At 44.6% G+C, this 16,565-nt stretch overlaps 1 protein-coding gene across 1 annotated transcript; it reads right to left on the reverse strand.

Moving 5' to 3' along the window:
* Positions 1–5,886: 5,886 nt before the first annotated feature.
* On the reverse strand, positions 5,887–7,185 carry LOC120963108 (uncharacterized). The gene is made up of 3 exons (XM_040387535.1): positions 6,647–7,185; positions 6,349–6,576; positions 5,887–6,173 (listed from the first exon to the last, which is right to left on the reverse strand). Exons 1-3 carry the CDS (start codon positions 6,793–6,795, stop codon positions 6,149–6,151), a joined length of 402 nt encoding a protein of 133 aa, XP_040243469.1. The 5' UTR covers positions 6,796–7,185; the 3' UTR covers positions 5,887–6,148.
* Positions 7,186–16,565: the final 9,380 nt, after the last annotated feature.

Raw genomic sequence — 16,565 nt, forward strand, 5'->3', positions numbered from 1 at the left:
TCTGGTGCGGCGTCTCCTCTTGCCGCTTCCTTCGGTGGAGCTCTCTTCATAATCCTGGTCATTGCTCACGAGGGGTCCATCATCTCCACTCGGAAAAAGGTCTTCTCCCAGGTCCATCTTCTCCTCTAGTGTGGCAATATATTTATCCCGGTCCTCGATTCTATCCATAAAATCCTTGACTTCTTCTTCGTGTTCAAGGAAGTCCGCGCGTGCTTTCTACTCCAGTTCCAGTTCACGGAACAACAGCCTCCTGTGTACCTTCGAGCTTCGGCGCATCTAGATTTCCTGATTCCTGAGGAGACTCTCCAAGTCTTGGACATATGAAAGAATTGAGTCGTCCTCCATGGTACGGATGATATCTCCATTCCTAGCTCCGCGGGAAATCATGGCGAGGTCTGATGGGTCGAGCTCGGCCCTGTACTCTTCTCGGAGATGTCCAAGTGCACGATAAATCGCCATGTCTCTTCCGAGGATCTAAGTGAAGGCGGTAAACTCAAAGTCGATGGGTTCTGAATGTCCTCCGAAGGTCCTCCCTGGAATGTGCACCTTAATCCTGTAGCGGGTATCCGCCGGAAGTGCATTGGTAGGCTTCCCGGTGATTGAGGGCAGAGCAATCTTCAGCCTTTTCATGATCTGAACCAGCTTCTTGCCAAAAAGCATCGTCTCATCCGGCTGGCAAAACTCCGGTAGCAGAACTGGGGTGAAGTCGGCGGCCATCTAGAATGTTGAAAATCGGAGGGAAGTCAGAAATGAACAGGGGAGAATTAAGGAATAATAAGGACATAAAATAAAATAGTTTCTTCCTATGGCTTTCCGATCCTAGGGGTTACGTCCTACGGTCAGCGTGTGCTCTGATACCATCACTGTCGCGACCCGACCTGAAATCGGTCAAGTCTCTGTGTGGCTGTACCTTCCCAAGATCATGCTGGCATACACAGTACATTGATGAAAAGATTCAAAGTTCAATCACACCTGAATTTATTACACGATTCTCATATCGAGTCTTTATTACATCATAATAAATTCGGCCGAAGGCCAACTCATGAGAAATAAACTAAATAAAGCTGCGGAAGCGTAGACGAATAGCGAGTCCATCCGACTCCATAGGCAATCACCGAGCGTAGATCGTAGCCTCACTCCTGGTCGGTAAACTCCTCTGCAACATGAGACGTTGCAGCCGTGTAGGTCAGCATTTTGAATATGCCAGCAAGTCATGAAGAGAGAACAACAATAAAATTACTAACACTATATGCAATTTGGCTGTGGGGCTCTAAGTTTTACGTTTTTGCGAAAAAGCCAATTTTTTCCTACAACAAAGCCTTGTTTCCAATTAATACAAAATGTTGGTTGTTATTGAGATGGTTCCGCCAACCAATGTCTCATTCCCACTTATTAAAATAGCCCCTCAATTAATTTATTAAGTTCGGTGTTGAGATTTCCGAAATACCTCAATTCCAGAGACTCATTTGTCCGTAACCGGGGACACAGCTAATCGATTAGGTTGTTACTCTGCAGAGTCTTGTGCACTTTATCCGCAAGAATCGTTCCCTCCTTTTATGTCCTCGCACTGCCTGGTGTTTGAAGACGGAACGAACGAAACAGGGTCTTCCGTAGAGTTCCTCTGGGCCACTGCCGGCGCCCATCCAATCCTACCGTTCTTCTACATCTCGTAGCACCGTCCGGCCAGAGTCACGCCTAGGGTCGACCAAGGTAGAGCCCATAATGGCTTGCGGCTGCACAGGTAAGCTTCCGGTCAACATGTATCCATCCGTCTCTTTGTGGCTGGGTGAAGCTTTCGGCAAGATGTCATGGTGCTTCTCCATGCATCCCGGCCATCCGCTGGTTGCTCCAGGGTGCCCGTCAACCACCCTCCACCCAGTAGTGAATTTGAAGTCCATCTTGAGCTTGAAGTCATGGGGTTGTCATCATCTTGACTCTCACATCTCCCTTATGAATCTCTCAACCAACCCCGTCTACGAGCATAGCAAAATAAACTATATCATCCCGGGCAACAGTAACAAGGGGAATTGGGTTGATCCTACCTCATGATACTACTCAAGAACATAACTTAAAATTCTCCTACAGCATGCATGGTGGGGAGGAATAATTCTAATGCAACAAAATCATAGGTATTGTAAAACATGATCAAATGACTTGCCTGGCTGACGGTCTTCGAAAGCTAGCGACTCGTAATAGCAGGCTTCGCACTCCGGAAATTCTATTCGAAGCAAACAATAACCACATAAGCATACAACTATATTAACATAACAGCAAGCTAACGTAAATCACACATAAACAATCAAACCAAAACTAAAGAGAACTCGAAGAACTCCAAGCCAACAACTAGCAAGAAAAAAAACATTTCCTTTTTCTGTAAACAAAAGTTCATGTTCTAAAACTACAGAAACAAATCTGAAATAAAAAACAACAGGGGTAAAATAAAATTTTAAAATAACTAGAACAACATAAAACAGCAGCAAGCTAACAAAACTAGAAAAGCTTGTTTTCGAGTAAAACTATTTTTAATAAATTCTATAAATACCCAAATTAATCCTACTGCTAGGCAAGGTCATAACAAGGCAGTGGCAAAAAGAATCACGTAAAAATATTAATTCTAGCTCAATTTATAGCAGAAATACTAATCTGATTAAAACTAATATAAAACAATTTTTAAAACTTAAACATGGCCGAAACTATTTTCTACAGAAACTATAGGAAATTGTAAACTAACAAAAAAAGAATCAACTAAAAATATTAAACAACCTAAAAGATACAGATTTTACAAGAACAGAACTATTCTGCTAAAACAGAAACTGAAAAAAACTACTAAAAAAACTAACATGCTAACGGGCCGAAACAGTAAGCGTTCTAAAACTAAACAGCGCCTAAGCGTTTAATAAACCGATGCGTCCACGGGCTAACAAAAATAAACCAATCGGCCGGTCCAACTAAACCGCAACTTAAAATAAACCTGTCTAAACCGAAACTAAAACCGATCTATATGAAATAAAACCATACCCCTTCGTGTGATCTAATCTAGGTCGTACATGCGAGATCCAACGGTGGAGGGGCTCGGGCTTACAGCGGACGGCGGCGACTCGAGCGATGGCGGTGCGGCGGCTCCGGTCGTCGGGGAGGAAGGCGGTGGCGTCGGGCCGATGCGGCGGAGCTTGGGGAAGTCGGTGGTGGCCTCGGTGGTGGTTGAAGACGGCGGAGACGAGCGGAACGAGCTCGTCAAGCTCCTGTGCTCGACGTGCTCCGGCGACGGGCGTAGATGCTCGGGGCGTCGTTTCTGTGTATAAGAGGGCGGAAGACCTTGTCAAAAAGGTGGGCAACGGCGAGGGGAGTACGTGGGTGGAAATTGGAGATGAGGGAGTGCTCACCGGAGTCGGAATGGGCGGCGAACTACGATTGCAGCAGCGAGATCGGGACGGCAAGGGCGCAAGCTATGGTGGGAGTTGGGATAGGATTTTTGGGGGGTTCGGAAGAGGAGATGCGTAGGTATTTATAGGACACGTTTTCGTGGAGGAGGGCAGCTCGGGTTAGGGTTTTGGGAGCACGGACGTCGAGGGCTGGCGAGATTTTGGCACTGGTCGTTGCGGGAGGAAGGAGATGAGGTGGTGTCGGGGTGTCGGCGTGAGAGAGAGAGGGAGTTGCGGTCGGGCAACCGGAGCGGAGGCGGCTCGGGCGTGCGGCGCGCTGGGCTGGTGGCCTTGGCGCTGGGCTGCGGCCTCGGCGCTGGTGGGCTGCGGCCTCGGCGACTGGGCCTGCTGGCCTGGCGCCTGGCGCGCCGGGGTTTTTCCTTTTTTTTGAATTACCACAGATAGAGAAAACTAATTATAGTGAAACCTATAGTATTTTTATATAGGACATATTATATATCAAAAAATTAGAAACAAAATCCTACAACGTGGACATTTTTCCAGAGGCAAAACGGAAACTAAAAAAACATTTTCTGCAAATTCCAAATAAAATTCAAATTTGAATTCAAACCTTTTGGCAATATTTTCTTCTGACATTTTTTTGGAATGTCATGTTTGCTCCTCTCATACTTTTAAACAAGTATTTGTCAGGGATATTTGAAATAAATTTCAAATGCCAAGTTGAATCCAAATTCAAATAAAACTCAAATGCCTCTGAAAATTTTCAAATGCCATACAATTCAAACAAAATGCATAGATGCTTAGCTAATAATTGTAAAACATTCCAAATTGAAAATTTGGGATGTTACAGTAATATATAGAACTGAACATTTCTTCAGTTATGTAGCTTCCATTGGCTTCTTTTAATTGCTACAAATTCTCATATAGCAGCAAAAAGATTCTAAAGTAATCAGGTCCAAGTAATATATAGAACTGAACATTTCTTCTGTTATGTAGCTTCCATTGGCTTCTTTTAATTGCTACAAATTCTCATATAGCAGCAAAAAGATTCTAAAGTAATCAGGTCCACGTAATATATAGAACTGAACATTTCTTCAGTTATGTAGCTTCCATTGGCTTCTTTTAATTGCTAACGATTCTCATATAGCAGCGAAAAGATTCTAAAGTAATCAGGTCCAAGTAATATATAGAACTGAACATTTCTTCAGTTATGTAGCTTCCATTGGCTTCTTTTAATTGCTACAAATTCTCATATAGCAGCGAAAAGATTTTAATTTTTGCGAGGGAGCAAAGACAGATTAACAATACACAAGACTAAACATAGACTAAGTCATAAACAAGTTACTACTCCTACCTAACTTGTTATCTTTGAATGGAACTAAATAATAGAAAAATGAAATCGCATGACTTACATAGATCAGTCCTCCCCTGTCAGCCTTTTTGGATTTCATCAAACACCTTGTAGGCACAAAGAAACAAAACCTGCACAAACAAAGATGAGAAGCATTGGATTGGAAGAAACGGGGAGGAAAGAAGAGAAGAGTGGCTTACATGGATTTTTCTTCTACATCTTCTGATCCATGGCTGACAAAAATATGAGAGATTCATCTTGGCTTTGCCTTTCTGCTGAGGATGCCGGTGCCGTGGACCATCCCAGACCGTCAACACCTGCCTTGACCCGGCCACTGCTCCCACCGGCACTCGGGCTCGCCACCAAAGTTACTACGCAGACAGCAAACTTTGCTCGTCCGCGGAACAAAATATAATTCGTCATTTATATGGGCATAGTACAATACTGCACAAGTAGCAAAAAACCAAGCACCAAGAACCTCCTGGATAAACAACAGAAACAACCAAGAAGCACTCACTTTTCAAGTCAATGGACTAAAAATATATAACTGTGCATGCAGAAAAATTGAACTCCCATGCATTGCAAAACTGACCACATTCTGAATCCATTTTCAGATGAGAAGCACCAAAAAATATTCCTAGTGAAGTATCATCACAAAAATGGCGATGGTAAGTGGAAAAGACAAAGTCTACACAATTGTAATCTATGAAAAACTGGAGCAACTAAATTTCAATGATCGATGATAGTGCAAATGACATATTATGCCATTTTGAAAACCATCCAGATAAATGAGAACTGGTTGTTTTGCCTATCAAGAAAATTCTAAATGAGAGGTTATGATATCAGATTCACTGACTGCAAAAAGCATGGAAGGTACAATGCAGCACAAAGGAATGGAATTTACCAAATTTCAATCACTTTGAGAAGGCCTGGCAGGTAGTAATGAGCGTTGTTGCTCACGGCGCAGCGATCGCGAGCCGAGACGCCTTCCTGGCTGGCTAGTAAAGAAAAGTGTGTATTGCCAGCCATAGGCAATGAGATCATTCAAACCGCGTGCGTCTAGTCGACGACCATATCATGACCCAAAGATAGCAGTGATTTTCGAGTCGGCGGCCATATGAACCATACATAGCAGCGAGCATCCAGCGAACGACCATATAAATTAATGATTGAAAAGAAAATTCATGAGGTGTCACCGGCAATAGAACCTACAACCCACAAAGTAAAACCTGCCACCAGTGGCAAGACGGCAAGACTAATTAAAGCTTGAAAAGAAAATTCATGAGGTGTCACCGGCAATAAGAATCTACACCCCACAAAGTAAAACCTGCCACCAGCGGCAAGACGGCAAGACTACCGAGCAAAGAAATTCTGTAATTCTAATGAAACCAAGATCTTAAGCCCGATGAGTCCTTCAAACTGAACCAAAACCAGTAAACCTGCAAATCAATTAACATCACAAGAGGCAATATGTTAGCAAATCCATTAATTTGATATCAATTGTATTAGTGCCATTACTTGTACAGTAGATATCAAATGAAGTGGAAGTCACTCAAAATCAGCACATGTGCGTAATAAAAGTCAGCAGCCCATCACCTGCAATATAGAACATACTTGGAGAGGAAGATGCCCAGGACGCAAGGAGGGGAGAAGAGAAGGTTTCTCTCGCTGCCGTTCCGGCCGACGCCCCACAGGCCTCTGCTACCCTTCCAGCCGCCGCCACGCCCACCAGGCCCCCGTCGACGGATCCATGCCGTCGACATCTGCCTTAACCCGGCCTTAAGAATTTCAAAAAGATCTCTTCTCTTTGCTGTCATTCCTCCTAAATTCAGAATGGTCATACTGAAGAGCACTCATTCTTTTAGCACAAACTAATGGGAAAAACTGGATGTGGCTAGAGGAGGTGCCTCACCTTGAACCGGCGCACAGATCGCCGCCGCCTAGCACGAGTGCCTTGTCCGGAGAGGAGGCCCGGGCCTCTAACGATGCCATCACCAACTCCACGGGCTGAGGCCAAGGCCGGGGCCAAATCCAGGCGTCCTCCTCCTCCTCCTCATGCATCTTCCTCCTTCCTCTCCTCGCTCACCTCACGCCTCACGGCCAGCGCGCTGGCGCCGACGGGGAGAGGAGAGGAGCCGAAGGCCGTGGCCTCCTCCTCCTCATGCGTCTGTCCTGTCCCTCTCCTCGCTCTCCGCACTCCGCGACCCACGCACTCGCACCGATGGGGAGAGGAGAGGACCTGGCGGCGGCAAGAGGAGGACAGGAGGTAGGGTCCGGCACGGGGCAGAGGAGAGCGGTGCCGGCGACGCGGCGGCTAGGAGGAGGGAGGTCGAGGAGCATGGGGTAGAGGGGAGGAGTGCCGGCGGCGCGGGGACGCGGGTTAGGTCGCTCTCATGCGGGGGCGGGCGACGGCTAGGGTTTCTCCATTGCGGCGGGTGAGCTTTATATACCTGTACGTGAAATTACTAAAATGCCCTCGGCGGGGCACGGAAATAACAGGCGGTGGCAGAAGTACTGTTCATGGCAAATTAGAGGCGACGTGGCCACCTTCATCCTGCCTATGACTTCTTGAGGGTTTATATGTTCAATACCCCATATGAGGGTTAGATCAATACAACATACAACAACACAATATTCAGCCATCCAATATTTTTCACATGGTATCAGAGCCAAGAGGTCTTGAGTTCAAGACCCGGCTGGCGCAATTAAATTGCAGCCCACTTTCGGTCCACGTTTAGGCCTGAGGGACCTACACGTGAGGGAGAGTGTTGACGTATAATGTGCTGCCTAGTCTCTTCCATCAGATCGGTCTTTTGGTTGCATTGGCTAGAGCATGCACAAGATGGACACCTAGCGTCCTCTGACAGACTTTTTTGCAAGACGCGACCTCGACGACGGCATTGACCGCATCATCCACGACGGCACGACTGCATCGACACGGCGTCACTACAGTGATGACCCTACACAGCCACACGGTTCTGGCAAAACCAATGTGTGCTCGATGGGCTTCCTCCGGTCTTGGCAAAACTGGTGGACTCATCGCCGACGGCACCCTCTGACATCCGCAAGGTGCATCGTCCATGACTGCAGCTTCATCATCTACAACATAGCGCGTTTTTTGCGCCTCCGGCTTTGTGTGGCTTCATCATCCACGACGACTACACCATCGACCACGGCTACATCACCATGATAGGCTACCTCGACATCGACATTAATGGCTTGGTGTTGGGGATATACCCCGCGGTATGACCCGGCCGGATATATGACCCGGTTGGGACTTGGCGTTTCATTTGTAACCCGCCGGAGGATTGGCAACTCACGTGTCTGGCGGCTCACTGGTCTGACGACTCACGAGCCTGAAGACTCATTGGTGACCCGGCGGGTGTTTCAGATGGATGACAAGGCCCAAGGCCCAGAAGTCCGGCTCATGTTATGGTGGGCGGGCTTAAGAGGAAAGTCATAAGGAATATTCTCCTATAAAGGAAGCAAGACTAGGACTCCACTTGTAAAGAGTAATCCTAATCCTACTAGGACTAGTCATGTAACCCGCTGAAGGAAATATGCCCTAGAGGCAATAATAAATTTATTATTTATTTCCTTATTTCATGATAAATGTTTATTATTCATGCTAGAATTGTATTAACCAGAAACATAATACATGTGTGAATACATAGACAAACAAAGTGTCACTAGTATGCCTCTACTTGACTAACTCGTTAATCAAAGATGGTTAAGTTTCCTAGCCATTGACATGAGTTGTCATTTGATTAACGGGATCACATCATTAGGAGAATGATGTGATTGACTTGACCTATTCCGTTAGCTTAGCACTCGATCGTTTAGTATGTTGCTATTGCTTTCTTCATGACTTATACATGTTCCTATGACTATGAGATCATGCAACTCCCGTTTACCGGAGAAACACTTTGTGTGCTACCAAACGTCACAACGTAACTGGGTGATTATAAAGGTGCTCTACAGGTGTCTCCAAAGGTACTTGTTGGGTTGGCGTATTTCGAGATTAGGATTTGTCACTCCGATTGTCGGAGAGGTATCTCTGGGCCCACTCGGTAATGCACATCACTATAAGCCTTGCAAGCATTGCAACTAATGAGTTAGTTGCGGGATGATGTATTACGGAACGAGTAAAGAGACTTGCCGGTAACGAGATTGAACTGGGTATAGAGATACCTACGATCGAATCTCGGGCAAGTAACATACCGATGACAAAGGGAACAACGTATGTTGTTATGCGGTCTGACCGATAAAGATGTTGGTAGAATATGTAGGAGCCAATATGGGCATCCAGGTCCCACTATTGGTTATTGACAAGAGAGGTGCCTCGGTCATGTCTACATAGTTCTCGAACCCATAGGGTCCGCACGCTTAACGTTCGTTGACGATATAGTACTATGAGTTATGTATGTTGGTGACCGAATGTTGTTCGGAGTTTTGGATGAGATCACAGATATGACGAGGAACTCCGGAATGGTCCGGAAGTAAAGATTGATATGTGGATAGTAGTGTTTGATCTCCGGAAAGGTTCCGGAATCCATTGGAAGGGGTTCCGGATGTTTCCCGAAATGTTTGGGCACGAGAACACTTTATCTGGGCCAAAGGGGAAAGCCCACAAGGTTTTTGGAAAGCGCAAAAGGAAGTTTTGTGAAGTCCAGGGGCCAGACGCCAGGGTCCCTGGCATCTCGGTCCAGACGCCGGGAACCCTGGCGTCTGGCCCTGGAGTCCGAGAAGGACAATTGCCTTTCGGGTGAAACCGACTTTGTGGAGGCTTTTACTCCAAGTTTCAACCCCAAGGCTCAACATATAAATAGAGGGGTAGGGCTAGCACCCAAGATACATCAAGAAACACCAAGCCGTGTGACGGCAACCCCGTCTCCTCTAGTTTATCCTCCGTCATAGTTTTCGTAGTGCTTAGGCGAAGCCCTGCGAAGATTGTTCTTCACCAACACCGTCACCACGCCGTCGTGCTGCCGGAACTCATCTACTACTTCCCCCCTCTTGCTGGATCGAGAAGGCGAGGACGTCACCGAGCCGAACGTGTGCAGAACTCGGAGGTGCCGTGCTTTCGGTACTTGGATCGGTCGGATCGTGAAGACGTACGACTACATGAACCGCGTTGATATAACGCTTCCGCTTACGGTCTACGAGGGTACGTAGACAACACTCTCCCCTCTCATTGCTATGGATCACCATGATCTTGCGTGTGCGTAGGAATTTTTTAAATTACTACGTTCCCCAACATTGGCATCCGAGCCAGGTTTTATGCGTAGATGTTATATGCACGAGTAGAACACAAGTGAGTTGTGGGCGATACAAGTCATACTTCTTACCAGCATGTCACACTTTGGTTCGGCGGTATTGTGGGATGAAGCGGCCCGGACCGACATTACGCGTACGCTTACGCGAGACTTGTTCTACCGACGTGCTTTGCACACAGGTGGCTGGCGGGTGTCAGTTTCTCCAACTTTAGTTGAACCGAGTGTGGCTACGCCCGGTCCTTGAGAAGGTTAAAACAACACTAACTTGACGAACTATCGTTGTGGTTTTTGATGCGTAGGTAAGAACGGTTCTTGCTTAGCCCGTAGCAGCCACGTAAAACTTGCAACAACAAAGTAGAGGACGTCTAAATTGTTTTTGCAGGGCATGTTGTGATGTGATATGGTCAAGGCATGATGCTATATTTTATTGTATGAGATGATCATGTTTTGTAACTGAGTTATCGGCAACTGGCAGGAGCCATATGGCTGTCGCTTTATTGTATGCAATGCAATCGCCCTGTAATTGCTTTACTTTATCACTAAGCGGTAGCGATAGTCGTAGAAGCAATAGTTGGCGAGACGACAACGATGCTACGATGGAGATCAAGGTGTCGTGCCGGTGACGATGGTGATCTTGACGGTGCTTCGGAGATGGAGATCACAAGCACAAGATGATGATGGCCATATCATATCACTTATATTGATTGCATGTGATGTTTATCTTTTATGCATCTTATCTTGCTTTGATTGACGGTAGCATTATAAGATGATCTCTCACTAAATTTCAAGATAAAAGTGCTCTCCCTGAGTATGCACCATTGCCAAAGTTCGTCGTGCCCAGACACCACGTGATGATCGGGTGTGATAAGCTCTACGTCCATCTACAACGGGTGCAAGCCAGTTTTGCACACACAGAATACTAAGGTTAAACTTGACGAGCCTAGCATATGCAGATATGGCCTGGGAACACTGAGACCGAAAGGTCAAGCGTGAATCATATAGTAGATATGATCAACATAGAGATGTTCACCATTGAAAACTACTCCATTTCACGTGATGATCGGTTATGGTTTAGTTGATTTGGATCACGTGATCACTTAGATGATTAGAGGGATGTCTATCTAAGTGGGAGTTCTTAAGTAATATGATTAATTGAACTTTAATTTATCATGAACTTAGTCCTGGTAGTATTAGCATATTTATGTTGTAGATCAATAGCTCGCGTTTAGCTCCCCTGTTTTATTTTTGATATGATCCTAGAGAAAACTAAGTTGGAAGATGTTAGTAGCAATGATACGGATTGGATCCGTGATCTGAGGATTTTCCTCATTGCTGCACAGAAGTATAATGTCCTTGATGCACCGCTAGGTGACAGACCTATTGCAGGAGCAGATGCAGACGTTATGAACGTTTGACAAAAGCTCAGTATGATGACTACTTGATAGTTCAGTGCACCATGCTTTACGGCTTAGAACCGGGACTTCAAAAATGTTTTGAACGCCACAGAGCATATAAGATGTTCTAAGAGTTGAAATTGGTATTTCATACTCATGCCCGTGTCGAGAGGTATGAGACCTCTGACAGTACTTTTCCTACAAGATGGAGGAGAATTGCTCAGCTAGTGAGCATATGCTCAGAATGTCTGAGTACTACAATCACTTGAATCAAGTGGGAGTTAATCTTCCAGATAAGATAGTGATTGACAGAGTTCTCTAGTCACTATCACCAAGTTACTAGAACTTCGTGATGAACTATAATATGTAAGGGATGACGAAAACAATTCCCAAGCTCTTCGCGATGTTAAAATCGGCGAAGGTAGAAATCAAGAAAAACATCAAGTGTTGATGGTTGACAAGACCACTGGTTTCAAGAGAAAGGGCAAAGGGAAGAAGGGGAACTTCAAGAAGAACGGCAAGTGAGTTGCTGCTCAAGTGAAGAAGCCCAAGTCTGGTCCTAAGCCTGAGATTGAGTGCTTCTACTTCAAAGGACCTGGTCACTGGAAGCGGAACTGCCCCAAGTATTTGGCGGATAAGAAGGATGGCAAAGTGAACAAAGGTATATTTGATATACATGTTATTGATGTGTACTTTACTAGTGTTTATAGCAACCCCTAAGTATTTGATACTAGTTCAGTTGCTATGATTAGTAACTCGAAACGGGAGTTGCAGAATAAACAGAGACTAGTTAAGGGTGAAGTGACGATGTGTGTTGGAAGTGGTTCCAAGATGGATATGATCATCATCGCAGACTCCCTATACTTTCGGGATTAGTGTTAAACCTAAATAAGTGTTATTTGGTGTTTGTGTTGAGCATGAATATGATTCGATCATGTTTATTGCAATACAGTTATTCATTTAAGTTAGAGAACAATTGTTGTTCTGTTTACATGAATAAAACCTTCTATGGTCATACACACCAATGAAAATGGTTTGTTGGATCTCGATCGTAGTGATACACATATTCATAATATTGAAGCCAAAAGATGCAAAGTTAATAATGATAGTGCAACTTATTTGTGGCACTGCCGTCTAGGTCATATTGGTGTAAAGCGCATGAAGAAACTCCATGCTGATGGGATTTTGGAATCACTTGATTATGAATCACTTGATGCTTGCGAACCATGCCTTATGGGCAAGATGACTAAAACTCCGTTCTCCGGAACAATGGAGCAAGCAACTGTCTTATCGGAAATAATACATACTGATGTATGCGATCCGATGAGTGTTGAGGCTCGCGGAGGGTATCGTTATTTTCTGACCTTCACAGATGATTTGAACAGATATGGGTATATCTACTTGATGAAACATAAGTCTGAAACATTTGAAAAGTTCAAAGAATTTCAGAGTGAAGTGGAAAATCACCGTGACAAGAAAATAAGGTTTCTACGATCTGATCGCGGAGACAAATATTTGAGTTACGAGTTTGGTCTTCAATTAAAACAATGCGGAATAGTTTCGCAACTCATGCCACCTGGAACACCACAGCGTAATGGTGTGTCCGAACGTCGTAACCGCACTTTATTGGATATAGTGCGATCTATGATGTATCTTACCGATTTACCACTATCGTTTTGGGGTTATACATTAGAGACAGCTGCATTCACGTTAAATAGGGCAACATCTAAATCCGTTGAGACGACGCCTTATGAAATGTGGTTTGGCAAGAAACCAAAGTTGTCGTTTCTTAAAGTTTGGGGTTGCGATGCTTATGTGAAAAAGTTTCATCCTGATAAGCTCAAACCCAAATCGGAAAAATGTGTCTTCATAGGATACCCAAACGAGACTGTTGGGTACACCTTCTATCACAGATCCGAAGGCAAGACATTCGTTGCTAAGAATGGATCCTTTCTAGAGAAGGAGCTTCTCTCGAAAGAAGTGAGTGGGAGGAAAGTAGAACTTGATGAGGTAACTGTACCTACTCCCTTATTGGAAAGTAGTTCATCACAGAAATCTGTTCCTGTGACTCCTACACCAATTAGTGAGGAAGCTAATGATGATGATCATGTAACTTCAGATCAAGTTACTACCGAACCTCGTAGGTCGACCAAAGTGAGATCCGCACCAGAGTGGTACGGTAATCCTATTCTGGAGGTCATGTTACTTGACCATGACGAACCTACGAACTATGAGGAAGCGATGGTGAGCCCAGATTCCGCAAAATGGCTTGAGGCCATGAAATCTAAGATGGGATCCATGTATGAGAACAAAGTGTGGACTTTGGTTGACTTGCCCGATGATCGGCAAGCCATTGAGAATAAATGGATCTTCAAGAAGAAGACTGGCGCTGACGGTAATGTTACTGTCTATAAAGCTTGACTTGTTGCGAAAGGTTTTCGACAAGTTCAAGGGATTGACTACGATGAGACCTTCTCACCCGTAGCGATGTTTAAGTCTGTCCGAATCATGTTAGCAATTGCCGCATTTTATGATTACGAAATTTGGCAAATGGATGTAAAAACTGCATTCCTGAATGGATTTCTGGAAGAAGAGTTGTATATGATGCAACCGGAAGGTTTTGTCGGTCCAAAGGGAGCTAACAGAGTGTGAAAGCTCCAGCGATCCATTTATGGACTGGTGCAAGCCTCTCGGAGTTGGAATAAACGCTTTGATAGTGTGATCAAAGCATTTGGTTTTGTACAGACTTTTGGAGAAGCCTGTATTTATAAGAAAGTGACTGGGAGCACTACAACATTTCTGATAAGTATATGTAAATGACATATTGTTGATCGGAAATAATGTAGAATTATTATGCAAAGCATAAAGGAGTGTTTGAAAGGAGTTTTTCAAAGAAAGACCACAGTGAAGCTGCTTACATATTGAGCATCAAGATCTATAGAGATAGATCAAGACGCTTGATAAGTTTTTCAATGAGTACATACCTTGACAAGATTTTGAAGTAGTTCAAAATGGAACAGTCAAATAAAGAGTTCTTGCCTGTGGTCCAAGGTGTGAAATTGAGTAAGACTCAAAACCCGACAACGGCAGAAGATAGAAAGAGAATGAAAGTCATTCCCTATGCCTCAGCCATAGGTTCTATAAAGTATGCCATGATGTGTACCAAATCTATTGTATACCCTACACTGATTTTGTCAAGGGAGTGCAATAGTGATCTAGGAGTAGATCACTGGACAGCGGTCAAAATTATCCTTAGTGGAATAAGGATATGTTTCTCGATTATGGAGGTGACAAAAGGTTCGTCGTAAAGGGTTACGTCGATACAAGTTTTGGCACTGATCAAGATGACTCTAAGTCTTCATCTGGATACATATTGAAAGTGAGAGCAATTAGCTAAAGTAGCTCCGTGCAGAGCATTGTAGACATAGAAATTTGCAAAATACATACGGATCTGAATATGGCAGACCCGTTGACTAAGCTTCTCTCACAAGCAAAACATGATCACACCTTAGTACTCTTTGGGTGTTAATCACGTAGCGATGTGAACTAGATTATTGACTCTAGTAAACCCTTTGGGTGTTGGTCACGTGACGATGTGAACTATGGGTGTTAATCACATGGTGATGTGAACTATTGATGTTAAATCACATGGCAATGTGATCTAGATTATTGACTCTAGTGCAAGTGGGAGACTGAAGGAAATATGCCCTAGAGGCAATAATAAAGTTATTATTTATTTCCTTCTTTCATGATAAATGTTTATTATTCATGCTCGAATTGTATTAACCGGAAACATAATACATGTGTGAATACATAGACAAACAAAGTGTCACTAGTATGCCTCTACTTGACTAGCTCGTTAATCAAAGATGGTTAAGTTTCCTAGCCATTGACATGAGTTGTCATTTGATTAATGGGATCACATAATTAGGAGAATGAAGTGATTGACTTGACCCATTCCGTTAGCTTAGCACTCGATCGTTTAGTATGTTGCTATTGCTTTCTTCATGACTTATACATGTTCCTATGACTATGAGATTATGCAACTCCCATTTACCGGAGGAACACTTTGTGTGCTACCAAACGTCACAACATAACAGGGTGATTATAAAGGTGCTCTACAGGTGTCTCCAAAGGTACTTGTTGGGTTGGCGTATTTCGAGATTAGGATTTGTCACTCCGATTGTCGGAGAGGTATCTCTGGGCCCACTTGGTAATGCACATCACTATAAGCCTTGCAAGCATTGCAACTAATGAGTTAGTTGCGGGATGATGTATTACGGAACGACTAAAGAGACTTGCCGGTAACGAGATTGAACTAGGTATTGAGATACCTACGATCGAATCTCGGGCAAGTAACATACTGATGACAAAGGGAACAACGTATGTTGTTATGCGGTCTGACCAATAAAGATCTTCGTAGAATATGTAGGAGCCAATATGGGCATCCAGGTCCCGCTATTGGTTATTGACAAGAGAGGTGTCTCGGTCATGTCTACATAGTTCTCGAACCCGTAAGGTCCGCACGCTTAACGTTCGTTGACGATATAGTACTATGAGTTATGTATGTTGGTGACCGAATGTTGTTCGGAGTTTTGGATGAGATCACAGATATGACGAGGAACTCCGCAATGGTCCGGAAGTAAAGATTGATATGTGGATAGTAGTGTTTGATCTCCGGAAATGTTCCGGAATCCATCGGAAGGGGTTCCGGATGTTTCCCGAAATATTTGGGCACGAGAACACTTTATCTGGGCCAAAGGGGAAAGCCCACGAGGTTTTTGGAAAGCGCAAAAGGAAGTTTTGCAAAGTCCAGGGGCCAGACGCCAGGGTCCCTGGTGTCTGGGTCCAGACGCCGGGAACCCTGGCATCTGGCCCTGGAGTCCGAGAAGGACTCTTGCCTTTCGGGTGAAACCGACTTTGTGGAGGCTTTTACTCCAAGTTTCGACCACAAGGCTCAACATATAAATAGAGGGGTAGGGCTAGCACCCAAGATACATCAAGAAACACCAAGCCGTGTGACGGCAACCCCGTCTCCTCTAGTTTATCCTCCGTCATAGTTTTCGTAGTGCTTAGGCGAAGCCCTGCGAAGATTGTTCTTCACCAACACCGTCACCACGCCGTCGTGCTGCCGGAACTCATCTACTACTTCGCCCCTCAT

The sequence above is a fragment of the Aegilops tauschii genome, chromosome 4 (genome assembly GCF_002575655.3).
Source record: "Aegilops tauschii subsp. strangulata cultivar AL8/78 chromosome 4, Aet v6.0, whole genome shotgun sequence".
In the NCBI taxonomy this organism is placed as follows: Eukaryota; Viridiplantae; Streptophyta; class Magnoliopsida; order Poales; family Poaceae; genus Aegilops; species Aegilops tauschii.

Bases quoted from the DNA above. Each gene is read 5' to 3' on its own strand.
- LOC120963108 (XM_040387535.1), bottom strand. From the start codon at position 6,795: ATGCATGAGGAGGAGGAGGAGGACGCCTGGATTTGGCCCCGGCCTTGG. The intron at 6,577-6,646 runs GTGAGGCACCTC...AGTGCTCTTCAG, and splicing joins GATCTGTGCGCCGGTTCAAG to TATGACCATTCTGAATTTAG. The intron at 6,174-6,348 runs GTATGTTCTATA...ATTGATTTGCAG, and splicing joins CTGGGCATCTTCCTCTCCAA to GTTTACTGGTTTTGGTTCAG.